The sequence below is a fragment of the Scyliorhinus torazame genome, chromosome 18, assembly GCF_047496885.1.
Source record: "Scyliorhinus torazame isolate Kashiwa2021f chromosome 18, sScyTor2.1, whole genome shotgun sequence".
Taxonomy (NCBI): domain Eukaryota; kingdom Metazoa; phylum Chordata; class Chondrichthyes; order Carcharhiniformes; family Scyliorhinidae; genus Scyliorhinus; species Scyliorhinus torazame.
In genome coordinates, this window is record NC_092724.1 from 148,424,233 (window position 1) to 148,447,904 (window position 23,672).

General features: G+C 41.7%; 1 protein-coding gene across 1 annotated transcript in view; it reads left to right on the forward strand.

Annotated features, from left to right (window-relative positions):
* The window catches only part of usp36 (ubiquitin specific peptidase 36), an 88,351-nt gene that overhangs the window by 36,228 nt on the left and 28,451 nt on the right, over positions 1-23,672 (forward strand). Inside the window, exons 3-11 of the mRNA XM_072483570.1 lie at positions 1,418-1,636; positions 8,525-8,635; positions 10,386-10,488; positions 13,214-13,281; positions 14,429-14,499; positions 15,982-16,064; positions 19,497-19,608; positions 20,014-20,154; positions 22,835-22,935. Coding sequence (XP_072339671.1) covers positions 1,418-1,636; positions 8,525-8,635; positions 10,386-10,488; positions 13,214-13,281; positions 14,429-14,499; positions 15,982-16,064; positions 19,497-19,608; positions 20,014-20,154; positions 22,835-22,935 — 1,009 coding nt within the window. The remainder of the gene's footprint in view (positions 1-1,417; positions 1,637-8,524; positions 8,636-10,385; positions 10,489-13,213; positions 13,282-14,428; positions 14,500-15,981; positions 16,065-19,496; positions 19,609-20,013; positions 20,155-22,834; positions 22,936-23,672) is intronic.

The window sequence follows — 23,672 nt, forward strand, 5'->3', positions numbered from 1 at the left end:
CAGTCAAGTAATTGAAAGGCCAACACAGACTAGAAATTCCAGGTTGTGTTTCTGCAGTCTTTTAAATAGTCTGCCAAATTCCATTATATAGTCTTCCATGGAGATATCCTCAATTTTCCGGAACTTATCAAAATCCGACCATGCTTCATACGCACTAACAAGTCATCTTTCTTATAAATCTTATCCATATAATGTAATAAAGTCTCCAGACCTTTCTTCTGAGTCTAACTCTTCCAATTCCAGCTCAGAAAGCACTTTGTTTCGGATTTTGCTGTCATATGGTAGAGAAAGAGCCAATGCCATATCTTGTTTTCTCTTTCCCAAAGCAGTTACCTTAGTCCACATAACTACTGCACTTCTCCATTGGTCGTCCGATTCCCTTTCAGAAAATAAGGGAGGATAGTCATATCCAGCCATCTTTATCCTCGGTTCAGCCATATATCCCTTTTTTTTTTTTCTCTTTTTTTTTCTCACTCACTCCTTGGTTTGATCTGGAAAGTTGTATCTTTCAACCCTTCACATTTACACAGCAACCATCCTCTACTACCAATTGTTAGACGTTTTAGTTGCTGTGATATGAAGAGTCTAAAGTTCTGTTCCTTTTTCACAAACACACATTTATTTCCTTCCAACAGCCTTTGCACAATACTCTCACTATACATCACCAGACAGAGGCCACCTGAAGCCCCTTTACATATCAGTGTCAATTAATGGATACTTAACATAAATGAGACAACTAATTGCAATGTCTCTTAACCCATTACTTCACATGGTGTTGGTCTTGCATCCTACAGTGTCAGAGTTTTTGATATGGAAAATATCAACCAATATTCATATTCCTTTAAATGAATTCCCTGAAGGAAAGCTTCATGTTCTTTATCTTGTGACTGAGAAGTTGGCTAATTGTAAAATTTGTAAACTCCATGCCTGAATGATGTTTAACTGCGATTTTGCAGTGTGGAAATACTGATGTGACGGTGAACAGGAAAAGTCTGATCCTGAGTTTTAGTTTTCAACTTAAAACCTATTTTCTAAGAGCAGAAAATGTCTGTATTGAAAGACTGAACAGTACGTTAGCTGGCTTGTTCTTGTACATGAAGCTTTTTATTGAAAGACTAAACAGTATGTTAGCTGGCTTGTTCTTGTACAAGAAAGCTTTTTATATATTAGTTCTTGTTAGAATAATGCTCTCCTCTGAATATTTAAATATTTACACCTGTTCCTTTAGCTGCACATTGGCTGTAGCTCAATTTTTATAAAGCTACCTTGTCATTGTCAGCTGATCGACTTCAGATCACTATTTATCTGTGGAAATGAAGTTGGTGTAACTGGAAAGGATATATTTGTCATTTATACATTGTATTTTCAACACTTCCTTGTATCCAAACAGCAGCATGTTTTTTTTTGTACTTTTCAGTCTGTGGAATCAGTGGCACTCCAAATGATGGCATCCCTGCCCCTCAGAAAGTTCTGTTTCCTATGGAAAAATTGTCGATGAAATGGGTACGTGTGTGCCGCGTCGGAGCTGGACTCCACAACCTTGGAAATACATGTTTCTTGAACTCCACTATACAGTGCTTGACCTATACACCACCACTGGCCAATTATCTCCTCTCGAAAGAGCACACCAAGACATGTAAGTTCTATGTTTCTGTATCTGAAATATTTGAAACCTAGTACAGGTACCAGGACCCTTATCCGACATTCGAAAGTCCGCAAGAAGGAAAGGGCAATAACTTTTTTTTTGTTACACCGATCAGTGCGTATCTATTCAGGAAGTAAAACAGGTTATGGCTTTTCAAGCATAACCATAGAATTCCTACAGTGCAGTTCGGCCCATCGAGTCTTGCGCCGACCCTCTGAAAGAGACCCTTCCGAGACCCAATCTTTTCCCCCATCCCCATAACCACAGAACCCCACCTAACCTGAACATCTTTGGACTGTAGGAGCACCCAGAGGAAACCCACGCAGACACTGGGGGAACGTGCAAACCCCATAGTCACCCAAGGCCGGAATTGAACCCGGGTCCCTGGCACTGGGGCAGCAGTGCTAACCCTAACCCTAACCGTGCTGCCTTCAGTAGAACTGTGGAAAAACCTGTATTTGATCAGAAATGAAACCGCAAAACGTAGAAAAGGCTGTTTTATTTCGAACATCCAGCATCTGCACCACAGGATTGAAAATCTCCATATCCTGTATATGTCCAATCCCGAGCTACCTGGATACAGGGTCTGGTACCTATAAATTGGTGCTTTTATTGACTTTCCAATGTTAAAAATGAGTGCTAAGTTCAGAAGTAGTGATCCAATGGCATTTGTTGCATATAACCTTTGTATTGAGGATTTGGTGTTTATTTGGTCACAGATCTGGAGTGAGAAGTAGTAAAGGTCAAACTCACAAGCAACCTATAGAATTCTGAAGGTCTACTCCCAAGTTTCTGATAACTGACATTGTTGGTACTGATATGCTAGCACTGATGTAGCTGTTCTTGATCTGAAACAAATGTCCTGCATTTGGAATGCTGGGTCTTGGGGTGGCGGTTGATTGGAAGGTGCTAAGCCGGATTCCTCTGGGAAGCGGGAAAGCTGTCAGATGACTGGTGATGTTTTCTACTGACCAACCAATGTGAGATTTGAAGCAAGTCCGTCATCTGCCCTGTCAGCAGTTGGAAATGTCCCGGCCTTGGGATACCTGCGGAGATTGAGATAACAGCACAGATTTCTGATAACTGTATGCTGCTTTACAGCAGCTGAAGGGGAAGACGCGATGTAATAAGCTCTGCTTTCTTACAAATTATTTTGGGTGCACAGATTTATTTATTTTTTGTCCTTACTGAAATAGATGCTGATATCATTGAATGTCGCAACTTAATCATGGGTGAAAACTATTACAATTTGGATAGATTTCAAGTTAACATCTGAATGACTGACTGGTTCTCCTTTGTAATAGTTTTAACTGTGGAATATTTTATTGAACTTAATTTCTTTTTGGTTGTAAAATTTGCTTTGAGTTTGAGTATGAAATCACCTCTTCCAAAATGTGCAGTGTTGCTAGTAGTTACTGGGAGAATTAAAGATGGACGATGGAACAGATTTGAATCCCATTTGCAGTTCCCTAACTCATTCTTTGCAGTAATGAATAGAATCCAGTGTCTCTTTTGTTTATATAGGGTGATACTTTTATATCAATTAATTGATTTATCCCAAATGCCACTGCATCCTTCATCAGTATTACAGTTAGTAAATTGATGACCAGCTAAGTGGGACAATTCAGTCAACCTGGAGCATTCCCCCATTGACTTAACACTATTCCCCCATTGACTTAACACATCCAATCCCGACTGATGACATGAATGTGTTTTTATTATTAGCCCCTATAATTTTGGCAGTGAATGCAGCTCCTGCAGTTGCCAATCCTATTGCTAATAAAAATGTAATCTCATGCAGAATCCACGAGATGGCTGTGGGGGGGAACTGATGTCCAGCTGATATTCATCCACAGTGCTGAGACATGGTGGATTAATCCAGGCCTATTCTTGCCTGGTGTGCTCTGTTTCCCCACTCCTTGCCTCTTTCACCTTTTGACAAAATTGTCATAAATTGTCCTGATTAAAAATACAGATGGATGTTGTTTCTGTTGACACCGTGGTTAGCACTGTTGTTTCACAACGCCAGGGTCCCAGGTTCGATTCCCGCTTGGGTCACTGTCTGTGCGGAGTCTGCAAGTTCTCCCTGTGTCTGTGGGTTTCCTCCAGGTGCTCCGGTTTCCTCCCACAGTCCAAAGATGTGCAGGTTTAGTGGATTGGCCATGATAAATTGCCCTTAGTGACCGAATGTTAGGTGGGATTACTAGGGTAGGGTGGAGGCGTGGGCTTTGTTGGGGTACTCTTTCAGAGGCCGGTGTAGACTTGACGGGCCGAATGGCCTCCCTCTACTGTAAATTCTATATCTGTTTGCCGTAAACTGTCAGCTGCATATTGTAACTTCTCTGCAAGCTGTAGTGCAAATGCTGGAAAATTGGGTTCTGATATTTTCCTGTGGAGTGTGCAATGCAGAACTAAATTTTAAAGAAACGAATTCCTTTTTATTTTTTCACATTGCCCTATACGAACATATAAATTGGGAACAAGAGTAGGCCTTTGGCTCACTGAGTCTGCCCCACCTTTTAACAAGATCAAGACTGATCTGACTGGCTTCAACGCCACATCGTGCTTACCCTCACTAACCTTTGACTTGCTTGTTAGTTAAGGATCTCACTAACTCTGCCTTAAAAATATTAATTGACCCTGCCTCCTCCACACTCTGGGGAAGAGTTCCAAAGATTCACGAGCCCATGAGAGCAAATATTTATTTCATCGCCTCTAAAGTGGAGACACTTAAAACTGTTCCACATCCACCTTCTTCAGTACCCTCAGAATCTTGTCTGTTTGTGTGATTAACCTGTTGTATTTGTTGCATGTTTAATTATAGTTACTCTTTTTTTTATTAATAAAATGAATTGTGTTTTTTTGGGTGGTTTCTACAAATTTCAATTGTGTTGCGACTCTGGGCCAAGTGGGGCTGGAATTGACCCGCACTAGCCCTGGGGGTCGTTAATAAGGAGACCAAAACTGTACACCGTACTCTAGATGTGGATCCCATCAATACTCTGTACAACTGAATATTTCAACATAAACATTTTCAATCCTAGAGATTTCTGATCCAGAGATGGAGGAAAAGATCTTCATAGTTTTTGCACAACCTTGGTGTGAGGTGACTGATGTGGGACAGAGTAAAATCACTGCATTTTCTGCAGTGTTCATCATTAGAAGTTGGCACAGTTTTATACTAGGTTCTGTTGGTCTGAATTGTAGCAAAAGCAGGTTGATGCAGCATGCAGAACTTGGCCTGAGGCAGTACACGAGTTTGGCAAAAAACAGTGACTTTATATAAAAAGAAACTTGCTTTGACTTTGTAATCTTCTGTAAATATACAACTTGTGATCTGTCCATTCCCAGTGCCCTAATTCAAAAATGAATCGTGATATAGAACACAACTGAAGGCCATAAAATAGGAGTGCATTGAACAGAAGAAATCCATAGCTATTGCATTAGTAGAAATACATTGATCAATGGAAGTTGCCAGCATTTGACTGTGTTGTTTTAGGGGAATTGTTTCTTGATTTCAAGAAGTGTGTGAAAATATGGCATGGCAACGTAAACCGTTTTGCAGTATACTGATTAATCCATCTTGGGAGTTAGACACTGGGGAAGGAAGCTTTTAGACACTGGGGAAGTAACAAGAGATTAGAAACGAGTGCAGGATTGATCCCTCTGTCGAAGAGCTGAGTTATGAGGAATTATTTGAGAAACATGCATAGAAAGCAGGAGTAGGCCATTTGGCCCTTTCGATCCTGCTCTGCCATTCATTATGGTCATGGCTGATCATCAAATTCAATACCCTTGATCTCTTTAGCCCCAGGAGCTACATCTAATTCCTTCTTGAAATCAAACACTGTTTTAGCCTCAACTACTTTCTGTGGTAATGAGTTCCACAGGCTCACCACTCTCTGGGTGAAGAAATTTCTCCTCGACTCAGTCTGAGAATTTCTCCTTGTCCTCAAACGGTGACTCCCTAGTTCTGGACTCCCCCACCATTAGGAACATTCTTTCTGAATCTATCCGGTCTAATCCTGTCAAAATTTTAGAAGTTTCTATGAGATCCCCTCTCACTCTTCGAAATTCCATGAAGATAATCCTAATCAACTTAGTCTCTCCTCGCATGACAGTCCAGCCAACCCAGAACTCGGCCTGGTAAACCTTGGCTGCACTCCCTCCATAGCAAGAATATCCTTCCTCAGATAAGGACACCAAAACTGGTGTGGCCTCACCAATGCCTGATGCAATTGCAGTAAAACATCCCTATTCCTATACTCAAATCCTCTCACTATGAAGGCCATATTGTGACTTCTCTGCAAGCTGTAGTGCAAATGCTGGAAAATTGGGTTCTGATGTTATTTTCCTGTGTAGTGTGCAACGCAGAACTAAATTTTAAAGAAATTAATTCCTTTTTTATTTTTTTCACATTGCTCTATACGAACCTATAAATTGGGAACACGAGTATGCCTTTGGCTCACTGAGCCTGCTCCACCTTTTGAAATGAAATGAAAATCGCTTATTGTCACAAGTAGGCTTCAATGAAGTTACTGTGAAAAGCCCCTAGTCGCCACATTCCGGCGCCTGTTCGGGGAGGCTGGTACGGGATTTTAACAAGATCAAGACTGATCTGACTGTGGCTTCAACTCCACATCGTGCTTACCCTCGATAACCTTTGACTTGCTTGTTAGTTAAGGATCTCGCTGGTTTTGAGGGGCTGGTTTAACACACTGGGCTAAATAGCTGGCTTTTAAAGCCGACCAAGGCAGGCCAGCAGCACGGTTCAATTCCTGTACCAGCCTCCCCGAACAGGCGCCGGAATGTGGCGACTAGGGGCTTTTCACAGTAACTTCATTTGAAGCCTACTTGTGACAATAAGCGATTTTCATTTCATTTCACATTTGCCTGCTGTACCTGCACGCTTACTTTCAGCAGATAGGACACCAATGTCTCGCTGATTATCCACCTCTTTCAATTTGCACCATTCAAATAATAATCTGCCTTCCAATTTTTGCTACCAAAGCAGATATTGTTACATTTATCCACATTATACTGCATCTACCCACACACTCAGCCTGTCCAAATCTCACTAAAGCATCTCTGCATTCTCTTTACCACTCACCACCTCGCCCAACTTTCTATCATCTGGAAAGTGGGAGATGATACATTAGTTCCTTCGTCCAAGTTAATATATAATGTGTACAGGTTGTGTCCTTGCCCAGGTTCCTGCGGTAGCCTGCTAGACGCCTTTCAACCGAGCAAGGCGATATCCTGAAGGTGAAGAAAAATCGGGAAGTGCTGGCAATATTCTTGTCTGGCAGCATCTGTGGAGAGAGAGAAAAACAAAACCGTTAAAGTTTCGAGTCAAATATTACTTCTCTGTTTGAAGAAGAGGCATATTTGACTCTCCGCTGTTTCTCTCTCCACAGATGCTGCCAGATCTGCTGAATATTTCCAACACTTCCCGTTTTGATTCTGAAAATGAAATGAAATGAAAATGAAAATCGCTTATTGTCACAAGTAGGCTTCAATGAAGTTACTGTGAAAAGCCCCTAGTCGCCACATTCCAGCACCTGTTCAGGGAGGCTGGTATGGGAATTTCTGGATTTACAGCATCCACAGTTTTGCTTTTATATCTGAAAGCTGATGTGTAGTGATGTGTAAGACTAATGGGACAGAAAAAGTATACCCAGTATATTCTCCCAAATTCAATTGCAGAACAAGGAGGCACAAGTTAAAACCGGTAAACATAAATTTTAGAACTGTTAGTGGTGATCAAAGTGTGTAGCACTCTTTGAGATTTAAGTGATGAAGATGATAGATTAGAAGCGCTCGTTCCAGAAGGCAGTGTGACAGGCCAGTAAGTTCAAAATGCAGGTTGGTGCAAATCAAGATTTTGAAAGGGGGTGTCCCTCTAATCATAGACTGTTTCCTTCCCATGTTTGCTGCTGACAGCCAAAAGCAAATGAGGAAGATAAACCATTTCTGATCAGAGGAGCAGCTGGTGGCAGTGATTGTGCTGAAGGCTTCCGGGCCCGAGGGACAGCAGGGAGGGCAAAGACGTGGCAGAACAGTGGTGAGAGAGAGGGAGTGAGTGTCTGTCTTACTCTGTCTTGTGTTTCTCTCTCGCACTCACCCTCACCCTCACCCTCACCCTCCCCACATCTCGGCTGAGTGGGTGAGAGTGAGTGACTGAGCATCCTGAGATTGGGAGAGAGTTGGGTGCACACACTGATTGTTTCACGTTCTGGTTCCTTTTTATTAATTTTTTAAAAAAAAATTATATGACACATTGTTTTACTTTTTCTCATTGTTTCTTAATACTTCAGCTGTTTTTTTGGAATTCTTTTTTTTGTACCAAAACTTATATTCTCTTTCCAAGATTGGCTCATTAGCAGTTTTTTCTGACTCGAGGGACCAATGTACCCAACCTAGCAGTGAAACTAGCAGTTACCTCGGTGCTTATCTCTGGAAATCCTTCTATCAATCTTTCTGACTCCTTTTTCCCTTCTTGCAATTTGTCCTTCAATGACCTCTCCTCTCTTAACTCCATTCCATGCCTCAGTGTTAATTCCTCTTCTGTTTTACAGAACAGCACCTTGGTAATGTTTCTTGTATGATAAAGGCCACCCGTACTAAGTTTTATTGGGTAAGGCTATCGTGCAAAAAATTCATTAAGTGGATTTCTTGCAAAAGTGTAGTCTTACAGAGCAATAATTGAAATAATGGAAAACTAAGCATGCTTGTTGGTCCAATTTATTTTCCATTCAAGTATTGTCCGTTGGGCTTACAATTGATCCATTGATACGCCGATTTTACACAGTTGTTGATGTGGGATTCTTCTTGGGTCATGAATATGTGAAATATGCTCATGTTTGGTTTATTTTGCAGGTCCCCAGGCTGGGTTTTGTATGATCTGCATCATGCAGAACCATCTGATACAGGCCTTTGCCAACAGTGGAAATGCTATCAAACCATTGTCATTTATTCGTGAACTAAAAAGTAAGTTATTGTGATTTTTTTTGTTGTTGTTGTTGCTGTAATCCATTCTCTGACACCCATGATCTATAGTATAGAATAAGCAATTCTGTAACTAAATAAGATCTGATAAGATGGCATTCATTCAAACTTGTTATAACTTGTACTTGTGGAATGTTGTTTGGCAAAGCACAAGAAGATGTGTGATGGGTTGTTTCTAATGATCAGATTAATTTGTCATAGGAACATGGAAGCGGGTACTTGTCGGCCAGCCTTTTGAACCTGTTCATCAGTTGGGTCATGGCATTTTCGCAGCACCTATCCACCTTGATTCCTAAGCTTGTCCATCAGTCTATGTTTTGAGAGTTTCGAATGACCTCGCCATAGCAGATCTTTGAGAGAAAAACTGGCCAAGCAATAAACTTTTTTTTTGAAAAATATTCTATTGAGGCATTTATATATTTACGCGTCAAACACAATCACAAAACCAGCCAATGGGGCTGCAAATAACCAAATCAACTAAATACCTAACACTCTACCTTCCCATTTTATCTCTTAACTGTCTGAACGTCTGCCATCTCTGGACAGATGCTCTCCAGGCAAACTTTATCTTTTCTAGCCTGAGAAACTCTTGCCAGGTCACTCACCCACATCCCCGGTTTCGGCCCCCCCCCCCCCCCCCGCTCAGAGTTCCTCCATTCTAATAATATCCGGCTCCGGGCTACCAGGGAGGCGAAGGCTAAAACATCGGCTTCTCTCGCCCCGTGGACACCCGGGTCTTCTGACACTCTAAAAATTGAATAGACTCCCCATCTAGCCCCCCCCGGACCAAACTGGTGACTCCCATAGATCGGTGCCCAAACCGAGGCCCCCTCCAGTCCTGGGGCTGCCACCACCACCGGGCTTATGGAGTACTTGGCCGGCAAGAATGGCAAAGGCGCTGCCCCCCTCCAGCAGCACCTTCTTCACCGGAGCGGCTTTACCTGCCCAAACAAACCCCATAACCAGCGCCAAGCAATAAACTTACTGAACACTGGTGTGATGCTGTAATTTGCTATGATGGCAGTAATTTGGCGAGAGACTATACTATACTGATGAAGTGAATCTCTTAGACTTTACTGACTGTGCTTAAATTCTATGCAACTGCCATGTAGCTTTATAATAATATCTTAATAATATCTTTATTATTGTCACAAGTAGGCTTACATTAACACTGCAATGAAGTTACTGTGAAAATCCCCTAGTCGCCACATTCCGGCGCCTGTTCTGGTACACTGAGGGAGAATTCAGAATGTCCAATTCAGCTAACAGCACATCTTTCAGGACTTGTGGGAGGAAACCGGAGCATCCGGAGGAAACCCACGTAGAAACGGGGAGAGCGTGCAGACTCGGCACAGACAGTGACTCAAGCTGGAATTGAACCCGGGTTCCAGGCGCTGTGAAGCATCAGTGCTAACCACAGGTTAGCTGGTTCTGTGCAACTCCCTCCATTATAGCTTACTGTTCTTGGCATCCCTCCTTAGAATCTTGCTGTGTAAAAGACCATTATGTTACTGCCTTTTCAAGCTGCACTGGCTTTTCACAGTAACTTCACTGAAGCCTACTTGTGACAACAAGTGATTATTATTGTTAAAGCACTCCCATGAACGTAGCCAGATTTGGATTTCAAATTGTCAGTTTATGTCTCCAAAGTAATTGAGGTTCCTTGAGGTCCACAATGTTATTCCTGTAATACAAAGGCACCTATTGGAATGATTGTTAATATTAATTACAGAAATAGCAAGACATTTTCGATTTGGAAATCAAGAGGATGCACACGAGTTTCTGAGATATACCATTGATGCTATGCAGAAGGCGTGCCTGAGCGGTTGCACCAAGTATGTTAATTTTTAAAAACTTTTATTGGCTTTAAGTGGGGCAGAGCGAAATTCAACGTGATATTTGCGGAGAATATATTTTTTCTTTATGGTCCGTATGCCTGTTTAATAAGTGAATTATAAATGTGTATTCGCTTGTTGTGCTATCAAAAGCTTAGACCTGTAAATAAGTACTGTTGTGGCAATCTTTGTGAAATTTGCTGACTTGTTTTGAATGCCAGTTTGCAGTTGCAGGACTGAGTGGAAGGGTTCTGAGGATCCTTGCTTATTTTCTTTCTTGTATCGACCTAAATTGAAAATTTGTTTCATTATCAGGCTGCATGCATAAGAAGTCATGTTATACATCAGAGTTCATCATATATTACTAATGTCTTTTGAAGGGGTGGCGCAGTGGTTAGCATTCCTGCCTGACGGGCCGAGGACCCGGGTTCGATCCTGACCCCGGGTCACTGTCCATGTGGAGTTTGTACATTCTCCCCGTGTCTGTGTGGGTCTCACCCCCACAACCTAAAATTGTGCAGGGTAGATGGATTGGCCATGCTAAATTGGCCCTTATTTCGAAAAAAAGAATTGGGCACTTTAAATTTTTTAAAAAAACATTGGCGAAATTCTCCCCCAACGGCAGGATGTCCGCTGACTGGCGCCAAAACCGGCGCCAATCAGACGGGCATCGCGCCGGCCCAAAGGTGCGGAAGGCTCCGCATCTTTGGCGGCCTAGCCCCAACATTGAGGGGCTAGGCCGACGCCGGAGGGATTTCCGCCCCGCCAGCTGGCGGAAATGGCGTTTGTTTCCCCGCCGGCTGGCGCGGAAATGCGGCGCATGCGCGGGAGCGTCAGCGGCCGCTGTCAGTTTCCCAGCGCATGCGTGGGAGCGTCAGCGGCCGCTGTCAGTTTCCCAGCGCATGCGCAGTGGGAAGAGTCTCTTCCGCCTCCGCCATGGTGGAGGCCGTAGCGGAGGCGGAAGGGAAAGAGTGCCCCCACGGCACAGGCCCGCCAGTGGATCGGTGGGCCCCGATCGCGGGCCAGGCCACTGTGGGGGCACCTCCCCGGGGTCAGATCGCCCTGCGCCCCCCCAAGGACCCCGGAGCCCGCCCACGCCGCCTGGTCCCGCCGGTAAATACCAGGTTTGATTTACGCCGGCGGGACAGGCAATTTCTGGGCGGGATTTCGGCCCATCCGGGCCGGAGAATCCAGCGGGGGGTCCCGCCAACCGGCGCGGCCCGATTCCCGCCCCCGCCCAACCTCCGGGAGCGGAGACTTCGGCGGGGGCGGGATTCACGGTGGCCAACGGCCATTCTCCGACCCGGCGGGGGGTCGGAGAATGACGCCCCATGTCTTTCAAGTGTTAGGAAAGCAGAAGTAGTTTTAGATGTGCTATATTTGGATTATTAAACATTAGAAACAGATAGATGTAAGTGAGTTTAATTTAGTGTTTTTGTGTAAGGAGATTCTAGTTAGATTAATGTTGGACATGTTAGGACAGCACGGTAGGACAAGTGGATAGCACTGTGGCTTCACAGCGCTAATGTCCCAGGTTCGATTCCCCGCTGGGTCACTGTCTGTGTGGAGTCTGCACGTTCTCCCCGTGCCTGCTTGGGTTTCCTCCGGGTGCTCTGGTTTCCTCCCACAGTCCAAAGACGTGCAGGTTAGGTGGATTGGCCATGATAAATTACCCTTGGTGACCAAAACAAAGTTCAGAGGGATTATTGGGTTACAGGGATAGGGTGGAAGTGAGGGCTTAAGTGGGTCGGTGCAGACTCAATGGGCCCAATGTCCTCCTTCTGCACTATGTTCTATGGACAAAGGTCTTTTTTGCATCTGGGGCTTTAGTCAATTCAACCTGTTTCTATTGAGGTGAGAGGGTTTACAATGCGTAAAGCTGGGAGAACAAAGAACAGTATGGCACAGGAACAGGCCCTTCGGCCCTCCAAGCCTGCATAAGGAAAAAGATGTTGCTGAGCAGCCAGGGGAACCTTTTAGGGTAGGAAGACTCTTTGTGATTCTTTTTAATTGATTCATAGCAGTTGGTGACAGGAAGTCCTTGATGAAGCAGCTGATGAAAAGCATTCCTGGAAAGCATTGTTGGGTGAAGTTTAGAAACACTTGTGACAATCATCTGGGGGAAATTTGCGGAGAAATATACGAAAGATTAAGTGGAATCTGCCATTTGATTTCAGAGTGGGGTGTTATCCTTGAAATCTGTGTACATTGTGAAGATAAGGAGGAGTGAAGGAAATTTATATTATAACCAAACTTGTCATATTTACATGGTTTTTTTTGTTAAAAACCAATTGTCAATCCTGTGATTCTGCACCTCCACATTTTTTTTTTAAAAAAGTAAATTGTTACCGTCTTCTGAGCCCGGATCTATCCTGGGAACTTCCTGCCCAGTAGTAACACCAACTGGGTTTGTAATGCAAGTCTGAAATGCTGTATGGAACCTGCTATTGCATCAGTGTAACATGACCAAGAAGCACTTGGTTGTTTCCGTGCATAATGAACCTCTGCACCAAATCGAGTTGTGGCTGAAATGTAAGGTACCTCTGATTGTCCTAGTTCAGTGATGTGCAGCTAGGAAACAAAAACCTTTTAAAGCAAAAATCTAGTGTTCCCCACTTCAGTCCAGCATTGTCTTCTATTTCTATATTTAGGTGCACAGTATAATTCAATGCACCAATTGATTGTAATACCGCATTTTCTGTCTCCTTCCTTCCAACTCTCCTAGATTGGAACGACAAACACAAGCTACTTCATTAGTGCACCAAATATTTGGAGGGTATCTTCGGTCCAGGGGTAAGTAGAATGAAAAGATTTTAACTTACTTTCCATGTAGTTTCAGCAGCAAGTTCAGAATGTACCTCCATGCCGAAGGAGAGTTATTTAATATTTCGTGTGTAATGAATGAAAGGATTTGTTGACAAACGCTGGACTTGCCAGTGGCGCCTATACCCCATGAAATCATTTTTTTAAATTATCTGCAAGATGGGAGTGAGAGCCAACCATTGCATTGTATTTCCTGGCAGAGTGAAGCATGTACATAAATGTTGTGAAGACTTGTGTACAAATTCATCATTTAAAAATACAAATTGTAATTCCTGTCAGATACACTTCCCAACATCATTAAACATACTGAGTAAATTCCTGGTAGCAGAATGAGTCCCTTTACATTATAAAGCGATAAATTACCTGCTAATGTGCATAATTTCCAATAAAGAGAATTTATAGTCTCAGCTGAGTTGTCACTTCAAGGTGCTGAACCAAAGTAATTGGGACAAGTTGCCAGCTGGATTTGTGTATTTTTTGGTAGCGAATTGGATGTTGGCTGAACTGCAAGAGTAGAGTGGAATGATGGGTCATTTGGTGTAACAATAACTAAAAGAGAGCACAATTTAACTTGACGAGAGAGAACATTTTAAAAGCAAAAACTATGTTTAAATATCAAATTAAGAATTTTCTAGTTGCTATGTTACAGAGAAAATTCAGTGACTCAACTTTGTATCAATTGCAAAAAATGTTTTTTTTTACCATTAAAAGCTTTTGCGGACTGGATAATTGCTGGCTCAAGATTTTGTCTTTCATTGGGATTTGTTAGAGTGATGTTGGTATCATTAAAAGTATTTAAGTGCAATTTGAAGCCATAGACTTACAGGTTAATAAAATCTAGCACCCTCTTTTGACCCTTGCCTTCATTAGCTATTCATAATGCAGTATTGTAAAACAAATGGCACTGGGTAGGAGGTGAAAGATAATTCATTTTTTCCAGCATAATTATGTTTACAGAAAATCTTTGGAAATTTTGGTTGAGAAGATAAAGCAGAATCGTTGTGAAACTAATAGGAAGCCTCAAACTAAAGCAAGTATTTATCCTCCGTCTGAATTAATATCCATTAATAATTGTGATATTTTTCTGTTTTGATTTCTTCCCTTCCTGTCCCCAAAGTTAAGTGTTCTGTGTGCAAGAGTGTATCGGATACATATGATCCTTATTTGGATATTGCCCTTGAGATAAGGGTAAGTGTACCTTTCTTAAATAGAAGCCACAGTTATCTTGTAAAGTATTCTGGGTGTAAATGCAGGCATTGGTCTCACTTGTGTGGAATCAAATAGCAACATTTAACTTTCATTGAAGTTGTGTGATTGTTTCATTGGATTACAAATAGTAATAACAAGAAACTTTATCTTTCTACTTTGTCTTCCTTGCTGCCTTTTATCTTGATGTATGATATGCTTATTTGGTTCTGAAGAAAGCTGTTCAGTCTAAGGGCAGCATGGTGGCACAGTGGTTAGCGCTGCTGCCTTGCAGTGCCAGGGACCTGGGTTCAATTCCGGCCTCAGGTGACTGTCTGTGTGGAGTTTACACATTCTCCCCGTGCCTGCGTGGGTTTCCTCTGGGTGCTCCAGTTTTCTCCCACAGTTCATAAATGTGCAGGTTAGGTGGATTGGCTACGGTAAATTGCCCCTTCATGTCCAAAAGGTTAGGTGGGGTTACGGGGTTGGGGTGGGGGCGTGGGCCTAGGTAGGGTGCTCTTTCCAAGGGTTGGTGCAGACTCGATGGGCCAGGTAACCTCCTTTAGCACCCTAGGGATTCGATGATATAACACCAGCTGGACCATCTAACTGACATTGGGCAAATATATTTTATTATTGCAATCATCATTTTCTTCTCTTCCCCTTATTTACAAAATATGAAATTATTTAGCAGCAAGGATAATATTTGGGAGGTCTTGTGGAGCCAGGAGCAAAGGGTGAGCCTGAAGCTCTGGTTGAGGAGGTTCATTCATATTGTGTTCAAACAGGTTGAGTATGAACTTGGAAAATCCTTCCAATATACCCTAATGGCAGGTAGTAAGAACGGGGGAGATTCCTAGTCAGCCATGTGATAATCTTTTTATTGTCACAAGTAGACTTACATTAACACTGCGATGAAGTTACTGTGAATCGCCCCTGGTCGACACACTCCGGCGCCTGTTTGGGTACCCCGAGGGAGAATTCAGAATTCACAGCTGGTATGGGAATTGGACCCGTGCTGCTGGCCTAGTTCTGCATTACAAACCAGCTGTTTAGCCCGCTGAGCTAAACCAGCCCTTTGGAAAGAGTTGGAGTCTCTGCCATCGTATGCATGTTGCAGTCTGGAGCTATGGATAAAGTCCATGTTACCACAGCAACTCAGACACGAGTAAACTGTAACAGAAGGCAGTTATATAGGAGCAAAATTACAAGACTGACTTCGCATTTGCACATTTCATCTCACCTGGTTTACACAAATGTGCTCCCGAACATTTTTCAAATGCAGTTAGTCCAAAATGCATTGCGTACAGATTAATCAATACACAAATGTTGCATTTGTTGAAATATCCTTTGAATATGTTGTGTAGAGTGTTTGAGTATGTTATGTTTTGTAGAGTGTATTGGAGGTGGATCTATACACTGTTAAACAAGTGAATGGCTGTTTTATTAATGTTTTGATCTGATCCATATTTAATTGTCTTACAGCAAGCACCTAATATTGTCAGAGCCCTTGAGCTCTTTGTAAAACCTGATTTTCTCAGTGGAGAGAATGCTTACATGTGTGCAAAGTAAGTGTTTTTCAAAATTTTTCCAACATAGCAAGTCCCAGCTACCCTCAGTTGGTCTAATGATTGGGGGAGTAATTGATTGTAAATTCGCTGGATATGGGGAGAAACATTCATCCAGCATGATTCTCACCCCGTTCACCACAAAGCGTTGCTAGGTGGATACTCGCATGGAATTTGGATAAGGAAGGGTTGGGTTTGAGTTCAATGCAGGCCACTGAAAATACTGTCAAGGCTCCAAATCTGAAACAAATCTCCATTAAAGGCAACATCTGAGGCGGGCAGAGAAAATTGATGCAAAAAATATTTATTCCGTAAACTTGTGACAGTTGTGAACTGGTGACCTATTGACCCTTGACCTCTGCTGCTGTTCATCATATCTTGTAGTTCAAATTTAATTAACTTCAAATCTAGAACTTCTGCATTTAGCCCACTTCAGCTCTTGTCCTGTGTGTGCATGTTGCCACAGCAACTTGGATTCTCTGGAAGCATTTAAGTGTCCAAGTGCAACAGTACAGTGCATGTCCTTCAGTACAAATATTTTGCCATGGTTTCATCTTGGGAATATGTATTTATTGCGTAAGGTACCACATGTATTACATGTGAATTATACATTACTCCCCACACTTACACTTCCCTTTTCCTTCTCTGGTTCCTATTGTGTTTTTAAAAATTCATTTATGGGATGTGGGTGTCGCAGGCTGTGCCAGCATTTATTGCCCATCCCTAATTTCCCTTGAGGAGGCAGTTAAGAGTCAACCACATTGCTGTGGGTCTGGAAATGCATGTAGGCCAGACCAGGAAAGGATGGCAGATTTCCTTCCCTAAACAATATTAGTGAACCAGATAGGTTTATGACAATCGGTAATGGCTTCATGGTCATCATTAGACTTTTAATTCCGGATTTTTATTGAATTCAAATTTCACCATCTGCGGTAGTGGCATTCGAACCCAGATCATTACCCTGGGTTTCTAGTTTACTAGTCCAGTGACAATACCTCTGCCTTGTAGGGCGGCTTGTAGCTTGGACTCCCAAGTGTTCCTGTTCCATTTATCTTGTTGTGATTTGGTAATTTGGTTTGTTGATGAAATCAGCATCATTATTTTCTATTAATTTAATTGCATTCCTTTGGGAGGGGGCACATTATTTAATGATTCTACCCTGGTTAGTAGATGGATTCAAGAGAAACTGAACAAAACCTATTATTGTCTTTGATTTGTATATTAAATTTTGCAGACTTTTTGAAAGCTCATTCATAAAATGTGGGAGTTGCTGGCAAGGCCAGCATTTATTTCATATCTCAAATTGCCGTTAACTGAAGTGGTTTGCCAAATCATGAGAGAGTAATTAAGTGTCAAATCTCATGCCATGGACCTGGAGTCCCACATAGGCCTGAACGAGATGGGTCCTCTAAAAGATTTGCACAAGTCTCCAGGTCATTAATCCAGCCTCTGGGTTACTGGTCCAGTTATATAACTACAATATACAATACTATTGCATCAAGGATTCATGAGACTTGAGGTCTTTTTATCCTCACTACTCAGCTACTGCAGAATTACATTTTCTTTAAGAATACCCAGTTCTTTTTTTCCCCCCCAATTAAGGGGCAATTTAGTGTGGCCAATCTACCTACCCTGCATTTTATTTTGGGTTGTGGGGTGAGACCCACGCAGACACTGAGCAAATGTGCGAACTCTACACTGACAGTGACCTGGGGACGGGATCAGACCCAAGTCCTCAGTGCCGTGAGGCAGCAGTGCTAACCGCTAAGAGTTACATTTTTAAAAATGGACACGTGTTCAGCGCAGCAGTGGAAGTTGTTACGACAAGCGGAAGGTTAATTTAAACAGCGTCTCTCTCCGCCCCTCTAAATGGAGGGATGTTTTGATTTGTTTCCCCCTTTGTATGTGATGCCATGTTTCTGAACCTTCAGTTTTGGTAGGATCCAATTTTCTATTCGTAACCAACAGCAAACATGAGATAGGATGAACTTGGAAAGGTTAATTTATTTGCAACACAAATTGTGGGAAGATGTTCACAATGCCTCCTTCGCATTCATATAGTAAAAGTGGGATAGTGAAAATAAATATTGTTTCATGTGGGTTCCGTAGTCCAGAATCAAAGTCTAATGAGGTACTCTTTCACGAAGGTTGGCAAGGTAAAACTGATGCTGGATAGTGGTGTTGACTTTGCACGATTAGATAGGCATGCCGAAATGAATCAATATTCCAGGCGATAGTACAGAATCTCCAGCAGAAGCAGTGTAGATGGGGCCAAGCAGCCAACCTGGGCCAGAGTTCCTTATCTGTGAGGTTGCTATTCAGATGTTAAAAAGACAGACTGAGACTCCACAATTCAGCGAGGCAACATTGCTAGTTCCACAAGCCAGAGGTCCGAATCACATGACTTCCATCTCTCCACACTGTCTTTGACTAAGGTTGTGTATCTCTCGTCTGTGTCCCCGAGATTGTCAAATGTCTCGACCATTAAGAATTGAAAGGAAGGTTATGGAACCCTTTGTCTAAGCAGACTCCAGTTGGTCAGCCCGAGATATGAAGAGCAGATGGCTTTTGAGTTTGGTCGGTGCAACCCAAAGGGGGTTGTTGGTGGCTCCTTGGGGATAACTAGGATATTCAAGTTTCTCCGATTTTTCCAGGTAGCTCCTTTTGGTCGAGGTCATAGAGAGGCATAGATTCAATGATTTTGCGTCTTTGTCCAGTTTGGAATTTTTAGAGATAGCAACGAGCATATCGCTCTTGTATATTTTATTTGAGAAATATGCAGGGTGACGTCTTAGATCCTCAAAGTATACATGTAGGAACAATATACAGTAATTGCAAGTAATTCCAGTTTTGTTTTCTTCTTTCATGGTATGTGGGCACTGCTGCTTTGAGAGAATATGCTAATGAGTAAGTAGCCAAGTTGTAAACCATGTGACCAGCAGACATTGTTCAGAGGAGCTTTCAGTTTAGCAAGCAGCATGTAATGTGAAGCAGGTGTAGCTATACTTAACAATCGCTCCAAATCTTTGTGGTAAATCTGTCTTCTGAGCAACCCTGAGCTACATCTTCAAATAAACCAAACCTACATTTAATTTACTAGTATTGACTGAGATTGGCAAGTTTGTATTAAGAAACCATAGAAATACAACAGGCATCACTGGCAAGGCCAGCATTTGTTGTCCATTTCTAATTGCCCTTCAACTCAGTGGCTTGCATGACATTTAGAGGGCAGTTCGGGGTCAACCACATGGCTGTGGGTCTGCAATCACATGTGTGCCAAACCAGGCAAGAACAGCTGATTTCCTTCCCGAAAGTATGGGGTCTGAAATGGGCCTAGGTTTATCAGCCTTGGAGGAGTGGACAGTAATATCTCTGACTTTGCTGTAACTGCTAAGATTATTTTGACTCAAACAGATAACTTCCCTTATTTAGGTGCAAGAAAAAAGTTCCAGCAACAAAACGATTTTCCATTCATCGAGCATCAAATGTGCTGACCCTTTCCCTAAAGCGATTTGCAAACTTCAGTGGTGGCAAAATTACAAAGGTGAAGTAGTTTTCAATTTACTGCTGAGGTTTTTAGTGGTTATCAAGCCTTGTTATGCTGCAAAATATGCCCGTCTTTCAGAAACATCCATAGCTGCATGAGGTAGTATTGTAGTTCCTTCATAGAAATATTGTTGCAGAATTTCTATACATTTGCTGTTTTGCAAAATTTCAGTCATGGTGAAAGATTTCTCCAGTGGAGGGAAATAGTATAGGAATTACTGTAAATCTTGTAGATTTTAAATTACAAAAAATTCTGACTGGTCGTTCCTGTGAAAGTTTCAACAAACTAGTATGGATTAAGTAAGAAGTTGCTAAATATTATTTGCTGAAACATTTAAATTTATGTTTTAAATTTGGAAGCAAACTGTTAACTGTGAAAACTTCACTGTCTCTGTTTTAACAGGATGTTGGTTACCTTGAACACTTGAACATGCGTCCATATATGTCCCAAAATAATGGCGAACCAGTCAATTATGGGTTGTATGCAGTGTTAGTACATTCTGGCTACAGTTGTCATGCTGGACACTACTACTGTTATGTCAAGGTGAGAAGTTGCATTGTTAACTAATTCACAAAAGAACTGAACCCAAACCACTCCCTCTTTTTAAAATGTTGGAAATTCCGACCAAATTGGCCTTCTATTTATCCACCGAGAACTTTGTGTCACAATTTGTTCACCATTGGTTACTAATCTAGTTTATTAATAGCCCTATACTAACTATGCTTATAACCTGAATGTAATTTTATTGTGTGTTCCTGATTTAGAAATGATAGAACTAATCCACGTCCAAGACAAGGCTGACTGTTATTTCAGAAATAAAACTTGTATTTTAAAAATATTTTTAAATTAGTCTAGACCAGGTTTAACGTTTTGAGGGTTTCCAGGTATAAAACCCTTCCAATTAGGAAAAACTAACATTTTAATTTTGAACACCTAGGATCCTCTTGTGCTTGACCTGTAAGGTACAAATGATGAGTATTTGTAAATTATGCAAAATTTATTAAGTAAAATGTAGATATACTGAACAAAAAGCAATAAAGACAGCCTGGATACTTTATCCTCAAAGGCATAGGATTCCTTGAACGCTGGCAACACAGCTGAAGTCTGTTTTATTCTGTCTCCAAAGTAATGATTAACTATATCTCAGAAGTATATAATTGAAGTTATAGTAAAACTGTGCCAACAAGGGCACTAATTCACCAAGCTTTATCTCGGCAACACACTATTCAGCACTTCCCTTTTTGGAATGGTCCGAATTTACCCCGTCTATTGGCTATAGGATGCAAATCATCTTGTCACCCCATCTTTGCCGTCCCTGACTTAATGTTGTAAACTAAACCACTCTTCCTTAGACCTCAAAAGTTACATTCCATTACAAACAAATGACTTGTTTCCTCTTGATGCTAGCAGACATCAATAAAATCGCATTATCTTGACAACATATTTTTTTTTCAATTTAGAGTACCCAATTAATTTTTTCCAATTAAGGGGCAATTTAACGTGACCAATCCATCTAGCCTGCACATCTTTTTGGGTTGTGGGGGCGAAACCCACGCAAACACGGGGAGAATGTGCAAACTCCACACTGACAGTAACCCAGAGCCAGGATCGAACCTGGGACCTCGCCGCCGTGGGGCAGCAGGGCTAACCATACCAGCCTCCCCGAACAGGCGGCGGAATGTGGCGACTTAGGGGGTTTTCACAGTAACTTCATTTGAAGCCTGCTTGTGACAATAAGCGATTTTCATTTCATTTTTTCATTTTTATCCCACTGTGCCACCATGCTGCCCGTTTGTCAACATATTTTAACCCAAGCCCCACTAAAATTATTAAAATCAACAATTAAGACCACTTCCTACCTTAATATCAGAAAATAAAGGTTTTCTACTGGTACAGATCAATTAAAGCAATGCATGGTTTGTTTAAACAAAAGGTGTCATCCCAGGTTCAATGCTGTTAACTATTCATTCAAAACAGAAACCCTTTATCAGACTTCAGTACCATAGCTTCGCACAAACAATTGCTTTCCTGTTCCCCAATGATCTTGATTGTTAATTGTGCATCAGTTCTTGAAGTCCTCCCTATACAAAACCCCTAGAAATATTATCAAAATCTTGCATGGGATTTAATCTTATTTAAAACAGATACTTTTGAGTATAATGCTCCTCAGTGGCACATTGTGGTTAAAAATGAAATGCAAACCGAATAAAATAGAAATACACATTATCCAGCTCTAAAGAAATGGACAAAATGCGTGATCCCTCTACAAAACTGTCTTCTCTCTTTACAGATATTGATGGATCTGCACTTTTATTTTCAGTATACTGTGATCCTGTCAATTGATGATGTACTGTAAAATGAAAGATGTTTGCAGAAGGCCTGCTGTAGAGGGAGTGCAGCAAGCATTTACATTGCTGGGATGGTGGGACTGACGTGCGAGGAGAGATCGAGTTGGTTAGGATTGTATTCGCTGGAGTTCAGAAGAATGAGGGGGATCTCATAGAAACCTATAAAATTCTAACAGGACTAGATCAGATAGATGCAAAAAGGGGGTTCCTGATGGTGAGGATGTCCGGAACAAGGGGGTCACAGTCTGAGGATGCGGGGTAGACAAAAAAATGAAATGAAAATTGCTTACTGTCACAAGTAGGCTTCAAATGTGGTTACTGTGAAAAGCCCCTACTCGCCACATTCCGGCGCCTGTTCAGGGAGGCTGGTACAGGAATTGAACCGTGCTGCTGGCCTGCATTGGGCTGCTTTAAAAGCCAGCTCTTTGGCCCTGTGCTAAACCATTTAGGACAGAGATGAGTAGAAATTTCTTCACCCAGAGTGGTGAGCCTGTGGAATTTGTTAGTGCAGGAAGTCGTTGAGGCCAAAACATTGCATGTTTTCAAGGAGGAGTTAGATATAGCACTTTGAGCGAAGTAGATCAAAGGATATGGGGGGAAATGCAGGATTAGGCTACTGAGTTGGATGAACAGCCATGATGATAATAAATGGCGGATCATGCTTAAAGGACCGAATGGCCTCTTCCTCCTATTTTCTATGTTTGTATGTCCACTGATCACATTGTAAAAAAGAGCACAACCTTGATCCAAAGTAAAATATGCCCTATGATTAATAGTAACTTGATAAAAATCACGCAAGCAAATTTTAGTAAATAATGAAAACTTCAGATTACATTGATTACAAGACTTGATGGTTGATTGTTATTTTCTTTCAGGCCAGTAATGGGCAATGGTATCAGATGAATGATTCAATGGTTCACTGTAGTAACATTAAGGTGGTGCTGAACCAACAGGCTTATGTACTTTTCTACTTGAGGTGGGTGTTATTGCATTTTCTTATTAATTGGGGTTTCCCTCTCACAATAGTTTGTTGAAACTTTCCTACAAATTGCATCATTTGAATGTGTAATCACCAAGTAATGGTTGGAATTTAGTCAGCGATGATGTTATTTGGGATCCAGTTAAAACATGGCACTGGTAATGAATAAACGTTTGCATGTCAGGCTTTGGCAATTTTGGGAGAAAGCTATGATGGTGTAAATCAGGATAAATAGAAAGCAGGCAGAGTGGAAGTGGATTAGAAAAATGATTAAATATTAGAAAATATTCAAGTGGGTTGAAGGAGAGTATTATCTCAATCTTTCAGGAGAGGACAAGTTATACACAAAATAAACATTTTCAATTTGCTCCTCTCCCTTCATTCATTTGTGCCCCTTCCTCCCGTTTTTCTTTAATTTTACCATCTCACTTCATGCTTTGTTGTGTCTCTGGTCCTAGTTTGAGGATGACTGGAGAAAAAAAACTGGATGAAAGCTCATCTTTAGTTATTGTTTTGCACTTCCTGGTAGGTTGTCAGAGTGGAGTCTGGAATGCAAGCCCGCAGTTGATTTATATCCATAGGCCAGAGAGAAATCCAGTCATTTGTGTTCTCAGAATTAAGGGGAAATGATGAACACTTCTGGGACAATAATCAAGATGGGTAGTGGGTAGATCCATCTTTGTTTTTGTAAATTTAATTTCAAATTTTATTCTAGAATAATTGACTAATAGTGT